Source organism: Phascolarctos cinereus, unplaced genomic scaffold (genome assembly GCF_003287225.1).
Source record: "Phascolarctos cinereus isolate Bilbo 61053 unplaced genomic scaffold, phaCin_HiC Scaffold_726;HRSCAF=1367, whole genome shotgun sequence".
NCBI lineage: Eukaryota > Metazoa > Chordata > Mammalia > Diprotodontia > Phascolarctidae > Phascolarctos > Phascolarctos cinereus.
The window spans coordinates 275677220-275686542 of record NW_027556098.1 but is presented as its reverse complement, the minus strand read 5'-3'; the positions used below and the strand labels follow the sequence as shown (position 1 = coordinate 275686542).

General features: G+C 42.0%; 1 protein-coding gene across 1 annotated transcript; it reads right to left on the bottom strand.

The window, feature by feature from the left end:
- Window positions 1-4471: 4471 nt before the first annotated feature.
- On the bottom strand, window positions 4472-8022 carry LOC110218028 (small ribosomal subunit protein eS4). Its single transcript, XM_021000566.2, has 3 exons — window positions 7923-8022; window positions 7607-7693; window positions 4472-5511 (listed from the first exon to the last, which is right to left on the bottom strand). Exon 3 carries the CDS (start codon window positions 5496-5498, stop codon window positions 4707-4709), a length of 792 nt encoding a protein of 263 aa, XP_020856225.1. The 5' UTR covers window positions 5499-5511; window positions 7607-7693; window positions 7923-8022; the 3' UTR covers window positions 4472-4706.
- Window positions 8023-9323: the final 1301 nt, after the last annotated feature.

Below are 9323 nucleotides of genomic sequence, written 5' to 3'. Positions count from 1 at the left end.
TTGGATTGGACTGGATTAGATTGGATTATATATGGGGGAGGGGTAAGAGAGGAGTCAAGGATGACACCAGGGTTGCAAGCTTAGGGACTATGAGGATGGTGATACCTCAACAATAATAAAGTTTGGAAGGGTGAAAGATTTCAGGAAAAAGACAATGAGTTCAGTTTTGGAAATTTTGACTTTGATGTTTACAAGTCATCCAGTATGAGATGTCCAGGCAGTTGGACACTGGAGGTCAGCAGAGAGGTTAGGGCTGGATATCTACATTTCAGAATTATCATCATCGAATGATCATCAAATCCATGAAAGCTGATGAGATCAAAGTGAGACAGTATAGAGGGAAAAGACAAGAGAGCCCAGAACACAGCCCTGTGGGACACTATGGTCAGCAAGTGACATGAATGAAAATCCAGTAAGAAAACCAAGAAGTAGTCAGATAGGTAGGAGGAGAATCAGGAGCAGCCTCATGAAAACCTAGAGAAAGGAGTATTAAGTAGAAGGTAGACAGGTCAAGAAGGATGAGAAAAGGCCATTAGATTTGGCAATCAGAAGATCACGTAACTTTTGTTTTGTATTTTATTTTGGCAAGGCAATTGCGGTTAAGTGACTTGCCCAGTCACACAGCTAGTAAGTGTTATGTGTCCGAGGCTGGAATTGAACTCAGGTCCTCCTGACTCCAAGGCCAGTGCTCTATTCACTGCACCATCTAGCTGCCCCTGATCACTGGTAACTTTAGAGAAAGCAGTTTTGATTGAATAAGATTAGAAGCCAAACGGTGAAGAGTTAAGAAACAGCAAGATGGCACAGTGGATAGAGCAGGAAACCCGAGTCCCAATTCCACCTCAATCACTTTCCAGCTGTGACCCAAAGAAGGTAACTTAAACTATCTGCCTCAGTTTCCTCATCTGTAAAATGGGAGTGATAATAGCACCTACCTTTAAGGGTTGTTGTGAGAATAATATATTTGTAAAATACTTTGCAAATCCGAAAGTGCAATATAAATGCTATTATGAGGAAGCGGAAACAGCAAAAGTAAGTGACCTTCTTGGGAGCTGGTTCTAAAAGAGATATAACAAATAGAACAGCCTGAAGAAATGGCAGAGTCAAAAGAAAGTTAAGGATGGAAGAAATCTGGCTATGTTTGTGGACAGCAAGAAAGGAAAAAATGAAGAGAAACAGAATGATCTGGTTGGGTTGGAGATTTTTCTGCTTTGTTTTTGAATAGCAAAAAAAATTCATTTATCCAAATCATAACAAAATAGAAATCAGAGAAGGTATACGTAAGATATATGTGTATCTATACATGCATGTATGTATACGCATATGTATACAGAATGAAGCTCTCCCACCGGTAGCGAGATAACTCAGCTCAACCAGGAGACAGCATCCTGGATCTCAGATCCAACAGGAAGAGATGGGATCAAGGACAGGAAGAGAGGGGTTAGCCTTGGCATTAAAGACCCACTTCTTCCTCAGACTGGACCAAAAGGACAGAATGGAAGAATTAATGTAAAAGGGATTTGAGGTAGAGTAGGGTAGATGAGGAAGTTTACCACAGATAGTCTGGATTACCTCAGGAAAGTACTGCAAGTAAAGGGATTGGGGGTGAACTGGGAGTTTTGAGATGAGATTTAGAACTATTAATGAAGATGCCAGGTTAGTTGGTGGAGGAAAAGAAGTACTCTGATGAGTGACCCAGCTGAGGCCAAGTCTATAGCTGTACCAGTTGGCATGGCGGAATGCTCATCTCCAGCAATGTTAATCAATATAGAAGCTGTGAGCTCTTTGAGAGCAGGAAACTGTTTGTATCCCCACTGCTTAACATATTCAACTGCTTAACATATGACTTGTCACATATTGAGTACTTAATAAATGCTTTTTCATATAATCATAAAAGTGATTTAGGATTGCAGATTGTCAAGTCATAAACGACTAAGGGACAAAAAGCATTCAGAGGTTCAGGAAAATGCATTTATGAATGCAATAACTGTCCAAATTGAGAAGTGAGGCCAGGGCATTCATTTATGAAACTAGAACAATGATCTCTAAAGGAGGAACTATGGTCTAACCAGAAGGGGAGAATGATCAGAGGATAAGATGTGTCGCATACTACACTCCCCAACAGCAATGCTTGGGGCTTGTCTCCAACACAAGGGCACCTACCTTCATTTTCCAAGTCTTCTCCAAGTCATGATGAAAACGCCACCACCTCCACTATCCCCACCTCAATCTCCCAATTTTTGTTCCTTTGCACCATAGCAACAGATGTGCAGGTGCAAATGAGAAATGTCCCTATCCCCCCTTTTTGATTTGGGTGAACAAAATGAGTTGTACAAAAGCAGACATGTATGGGTTTAGATTTGCATCACTGATCTCACTACATTATCTTTCCCCTAAATCCAGTCCTTTTCCCAACTTTCCTATTATTGTCAAGGGCATTCTTCCAATCACTTAAGTTCAAAACCTAATTGTCTTCCTCACTCACATTCACCCCAGTTATTACCTTCACAATAGCTAATAACAGCAAACATTTATAAAGCACCTGTGTCAGGCACTGTGTTCAGTGCTTTAAGAATATTCTCATTTTATCCTCACAACCACCCTGGGAGGCAGATGCTATTGTCACCCCCATTTTACAGATGAGGAAATGGAAGCAGAGGTTAAGTAACTTGCCCAAGGTCACAGTTATTAAGTATCCGAGGCCACATTTGAATTCGTCTTCTTGACTTCAGGCCCACAACTCTAACCACTGCCCTACCTAGCTGCCCCTAAGTTATGTAGCATCTATCCCCTTCTTCTTAAAGTTATCACCCTTGTTTAAGCCCTCTATTCTTTCCTGAACTATTGTTAACCACCTAATTGATCTTCTTGGTTCAAGTCTCCCTACTCAACCCTTAGATCTCCTAAGTAATTTTCCTAAAATGCAAGGCCGACCATGCACTTCAGGACCCCTAAATATTAATTCCAGCAGCTCCTTATTGATTCCAAGAACAATTATTTCATCGTTATCTCACCCTTTTAAATTTCTACTTTATAGTGCACTTTACCTACTACAGTACAGAACTACAAATATAACTTACATACTAGGGGAGCATGGTCAAAAACTTTTTGATGTGATTAAAAAAGTTTGAAAACAGATGGACTAAAAGATGGAGGGAAAAGCTGTTAAAGGTTGAGTAACAAACAGGAATAAAGAATAAGTAAAACAGAAGACATACAAAGAAGGGAATCTCAAAGTTCTAGATCACGGAAGTGGCAATTTTAAGTGATGGTTAGATCTATGGGAGGATTTCTATTATAGTAATCAAAAGACTAACATAGCTTAGAGCCAAAGTGATTTGGATCTGGAAAAGAATGCAGTTATATTGAAGGTTGTTCTTCCCCTGATTTTTTTTGGTATGCATCTACATGATTGATTGCCTTAGTTCAGAGGAGGAAAAAATTAAAACGAGGGACAACTACAAGCTAACATCAAAGATAAAGGACCACAGAACCTAGATTATGAACCCCAAAATAGATAAAACCTAAATGAAGCTAAGCTAATCAGATAGGAGCAGAACTATGCTGATACATCTTAATGAGATTAAATCATATCTAAGGCAGGTTATCTAAGAAAAATAACCACTCAGAAGAGGAAAGGATGCTTTCAAGCTTCAAGGATATAGAACAGAATGTGACTTAATGTTGTCTAATGTCCAATATTCAGATGCTAGACAGATACTAGAAACTATGCAGGCAGATCATAGAGGTCATCCCCTATACCTATTAGCTGGAGGTCTGTATAGGCTCATTTAAGCACTTAAATTCTAGTTGACCTAAAGTAGTGGACAGGCAGTATGAAGAGCTAACAACTGTCCCAATGGGTAGCTGTGGTACTGAGGCACAATCATAGGAGTTGAGGAAGTGAATTAACTGGAAAGTCAAGGTACTCAAGGAGACATCAACACAAATACTATTCCCCAAGAGCAAGGTTTGATTTTTTTTAAAAAGACAGGCTGCCAGCTTCACAGCCTCAATCCCATAAAGCCAAAGATGGACAGCCCACACATATGTTTAGACCAGTCAGACCTGGCAACCATGCCCTAGTCCACAAAGACTGGGAACTCCTCACTGAAGAACCATTTATCTAGCATTGTGTAGCAAATTCTTGTTCATATATTGGACTAGATGGTTGGCTGAGGTCTCTTCCAACTCCTGAGGTTGTGCAAAATCATTTAACCTCTCAGTTTCACACTCATCTGTAATGTGTATATATACCATTATCAAAAGAGATAACATAAATGTGCTACATAAATTATAAAAATCCATCCTAGCACATAACCAGTACTTAATAATTAAAAACAGTCCAAACCTTTTTTCTTGAAGTTTTATTGATATCTTTTGTTTTCACATCAGCCATTTTGAGATATGTCCTCTCCCCATCCTCCAAACAGTGAGATGTCCCATGTAACAAAGAAAAGCAATTAAACAAAACCAATACAGCTACATCTTCTAACATTTTATGCACCATTCAGCCCACAGCACCCTAATCCAAGGAAAGAGAAAGGCATTTATGGCTTGTTCAATTTCACTTGATAAGCCTGAGTTGTTTAAGCTACCTATTTCTTACGTGATTTTATATTTTGGTAGGGCAATCTTTTTTTTTTGGTTAAAAATTATAATATCTCAATTTGATTGAAACCCTACAAATTCTTTTCTGTAATCATTTAGCCACTGCTCTGCTTAGCTGCTAATCTCTTGTCTCTTTCCTCAGCAATTGTAAGGCGGATACCCTTTCCTCGAGGAAGAGAGATCCAAGGCTTATTACCTTTGCCAATAACAAAAATGTTTGACAGCCTAGTGGCAAAACTATTGCCATTGGCATCTTTTACATGGACAACATCAAAAGAGCCAGGATGTTTCTCCCTGTTTGTGATCACACCAATTCGACCCAAGTTGGCACCACCGGTCACCATACATAGGTTACCAGTATCAAACTTGATAAAATCAGTGATCTTGCCAGCTTCTAAATCAATCTGAACTGTATCATTCACTTTAATGAGAGGATCTGGGTAACGGATAGTACGGGCGTCATGGGTCACCAGATGGGGAATACCTTTTGTACCCACAAAGATTTTTCTCACTTTGCACAACTTATATTTAGCCTCCTCGGCTGTAATGCGATGAACAGCAAAGCGTCCCTTTGTGTCATAAACCAGCCGGAAATGTTCCCCCGTCTTCTCAATGCTAATGACATCCATAAAGCCAGCAGGGTATGTAATATCGGTGCGGACCTTGCCATCAATCTTGATGAATCGCTGCATGCAGATCTTCTTTACTTCATCTCCAGTCAAGGCATACTTGAGTCTGTTTCTCAGGAAGATGATGAGTGGGAGACACTCTCTCAGCTTGTGGGGACCTGTGGATGGTCTTGGAGCAAAAACTCCTGTTAACTTATCCAGCATCCAGTGCTTTGGAGCTGCTACACGCTTCAGATGCTTCTTGGGACCACGAGCCATGGTTACACTGTAACTGGGGAAAGGAATTCATTTCTTTAAATTCTCATTTTTGCAAATATACAATATGTACTCAGGAGATTCTAATAATTTCTTTTTATTTCCTCTTTCCAATTTGCTCATTTTAACGCTTTTATGCACCTCCCTAAATGATTCTCTACTTCACTCCACAGAGGCCATTCTAACCCTTCTCCTAAATCTGCTCATACTTCCTGTTCCCCTGATCCTCTTAGCTGAGAACTGCACCTCTTACCTAGAAAATTGAGGCCACTGGACATGAGCTCTCTCTTTCCCCCTTCTCTTCATTCTCAAAACCCCTTGACATCATCTCTTACTCCTTTTCTCCATTACTTAATGAAAAGATAGTATTTTGCCAAAGCCTCTATACATGCCCTTCCTTGACTGAATTCCCTCCCTTCTTCAGGAGAGTGCCCCCCTCTAATCTCCTCTCTAAACCTATCTGCTGGTTCCTTCATTAAAGCTGTCAAGTATGTTCTAGTTTCTACATTCTTATAACAGCCTCACTAGACCTTACCACCTACTCCCTCAAAAAAACCTATTATCCTTTCTTCACCCTTCTCACCTACATTCCAGAAAAAGCTCACAGTGGCTTCCAACCTCATTCAACTGAAAGTGCTCTCTCTAAAAGTACCAGCGATGTCTTCATTGACTAAGTTGGGGTTTTCTCAGTTCTCATCCTTCCTGACCTCTTGGCTGCATTTGACATTTTTGACCACTCTCCTTCCGTATACTCCTGAGGCTTTTCTCTCTCTAGGCTTCTCTTGGTGACCTCATCTCTGACGTGTTTTTTAATCAGTACCTCTGCAGATAATTTGACCAGAGCTAGCCTCTAGGCCTGAGAACCAATCCCAAATAACCAACTTCCCTTTGCATATTTTGAAATGTGTGTCCCAGATGCCAGACATATCCAAAACAGAACTTTCTATCTTTACAGCTAAACCTCCTACCCTTCTGACAAACTTCTCTATTTCTGTGGATGGCACAACCATTCTTCAAGGCTCCCAGGATTATAACTTTGACATTGTCCTTACTTTCTCTTACCTCTTATATTCAATCAAATGCAAAGCCTGTTTCTAGCTCCAAAACATCTCTTACATGTCCCCACCTCTCTTCTCAAACAGGCTTCACCTTAATTCAGACCTTCATCACCTTTGACCTAGACCATTACAATAACCTCTAAATGATAAAAGAATCAAACAAGACAAGCTTTTGCAAACTTTAAAGTACTTTATTGTTGTTGTTCAATTGTGTCTGACTTTTAGTGATCCCACCTAGGGTTTTCTTGGCAAAGATACTGGAGTGGTTTGCCCTTTCCTTCTCCAGCTCATTATACAGAACTGAGAAACTAAGGCAAACAGAGTTAAGTGACTTACGCAGGGCCATACGGTTAGTGTCTGAGACCAGATTTAAACTAAGGAATTAACTTCAGGCCCAGCAACTCTATCCATTGCATCACCTAGCTGTCCCTTTAAAGTGCTACATAAAGGCTTATTATCATTGTTATTATTTTATTCTCCCTTCTTCACGCCGGTCATTCATTTAAAGGGCTGTCAAAGTGATTTTCCTCATCTGACCATTTCATTGCCCAACTCCAATTCTAGTGGTTCTGACTCCCTGCTGTCTGTCTCTAGGCTCAAATAAAAACTCCTTTATTTGCCTTTTAAAATCCTTCACAACTTACCTCTTCACTCTCGTTATATTCTTCCTCTTTTCCCCTCTTCCAAGATCCTGCCAAATTGATCTCTGTTCCTCACACATGTCACTTCTTCACCCCATTCCCAGCCTAATATGGGGATGGTAGCCTAACATCCTGGCATGTACTCACTCCTCACCTCCCCTTCACAGAATCCCTACTTTCTTCCAGGACGCAGGTGCACCACCATGTTTTACAGAAGCCTTTATTTATCTCCCACCATCAACTACCTTAAATTTACTTTATGTTTGTTCTTTTTGTATCAAAGCTTAAAAAATACACTAAGACTTCTGGGAATGAATTCACGACTTAATAATATTACACCATAAACGGGGGTGGGGGTGGCGGGGGGAAGAGGGAAGGACAAAAAAGCAGCTACTTGAATATTTGAACTTACCAAAGATAGAGTGGAAAATTTATTCGGTTACAGGGTCAGAGGCTCCGTCTACTTAAAAGCTGTGTGCGTCTGGCCACGTCACTTTACCTGTAAAATGAAGGACTGGGATTAGACCATCTACTCACAACGCGCGTCACCCCACCCCACCCAGTCTCAGGGCTGAAGGCCGTTTAGACCTAGCACACCACCCAGCCGGAGATGTGAAAGGGAACCAACACTGGCGGCTGAGGGAAGTCTGAGCCTGCGGCCTATGTGGACTTCCCGGCACCCAAGACACCCCCCACTTCCATTTCCAAGGAAACCCACCCGGACTCACCAGCAGCACGACCAGCCGGTCCCAAGGCCGCGCGGCAAGAGATCACGTGTCTCCAGAAACGCTCCCAGGTATCTTCGCGGGGGCTACGGGGCGGGCATAGAGAACGGTTAGGCCAATAGGAGAGAAGACTCGAAGATGACTCAGACATACGACCAATGGTCTTGGAGAGTGGGCGGAGAAAAAGGAGGAAGTTAGGGAGTATTCCACATCCTGTTTAAACCCCATACGACGGTTAACGGCTGTTGAGAGCGTGGGCTAGATCTGCGCTTGCGCCGGAGGTGGCTGGTCCCACCCAAACGGCGACTGGGTCCAAGAAGACTGGTTGCTGCTTACTGGACAGAGCAGCTGGCAACCGGTGAGAAACTCTTCTCAAGAAAGGTCTGGGTCGGGCAGAGACACGATTTAGCGTCTTTCCTAGGACTTTGAGGAAACGTTTCACTTTTCTCTTGGCATTTTCAGAATAAAGCCCCACACTCTCGGAGGCTGGGCTTGGGCAAGAAATCCCCCTCCCCCGAAGGTCTTGTTAAATAGGATAGCTCAGCCGGGGGAAGGAGGCAGGGGTTCAGTCGGAAGGATGCTGGACTTGGAACTCCGGACCCTGGGAAGTGGACGTGTTGTAAAGGTTTGGGGGGGTGGGGTTTCAGGTGAGAGGAGGGCACTAGACCTGGGACTTCGATTTTGTAATCAACCCCAAATAAGCTGTGTGACTCTGGCTAAGTCGTTTCGCCTCCCTGAGCGTCAGTTTCCTCATCTGTAAAATAAGGGGGTTGGACTAGATCTAAATGTTTGATTCAGTTACCACCAGCTTCTCAGTAGCTTCTTAGGATCTGTTGCTCCTGGCAGCTTGAGGAGAGTAGAGACAGTCGTCCTCGGCCCCCCCCCCCCACTACTTGTATGACCAAGTCATTTCGTCTCCCTCCTGGTCACAGTGCTTGCTTTACTTACTCCCTCACAAGACTGTCCTCTTTATAGGGAAACGCTTTTAACAAAGTGCCATCCGAATGCGAACAAGGGTATTGGGTCTTTTTGCTCTAATTACCTTTTGGGACTGAGGCTAAGACAGCAGGTGCTGGGGGAAAGGAGAGACGGCTGGTGTTGAAAGAAACGAAGTCTCTGGGGTCTTAGTGGTTTCAAGATTTAAAGGCAACTCCCAATCAAAAAAGAACAAATCTTTGAGATTTTATTGCCTAAAATGCATGTCAAAAAAACAGGAGAAAAACATTTGTTGCGTCCAGTACCCACCTGTTTTGAATTCCCCTTTTTAACAATTTTTCCTCACAGAGGATGAGATCTTGTAAGTAGCAGGTACTTAATAAATGTTGAATTGAAATATAACTATCCTTTCTGCAAGATAAAGCTACAGTAAGATGTAAATTTGAACAAAACTTTAACCCAGATTCT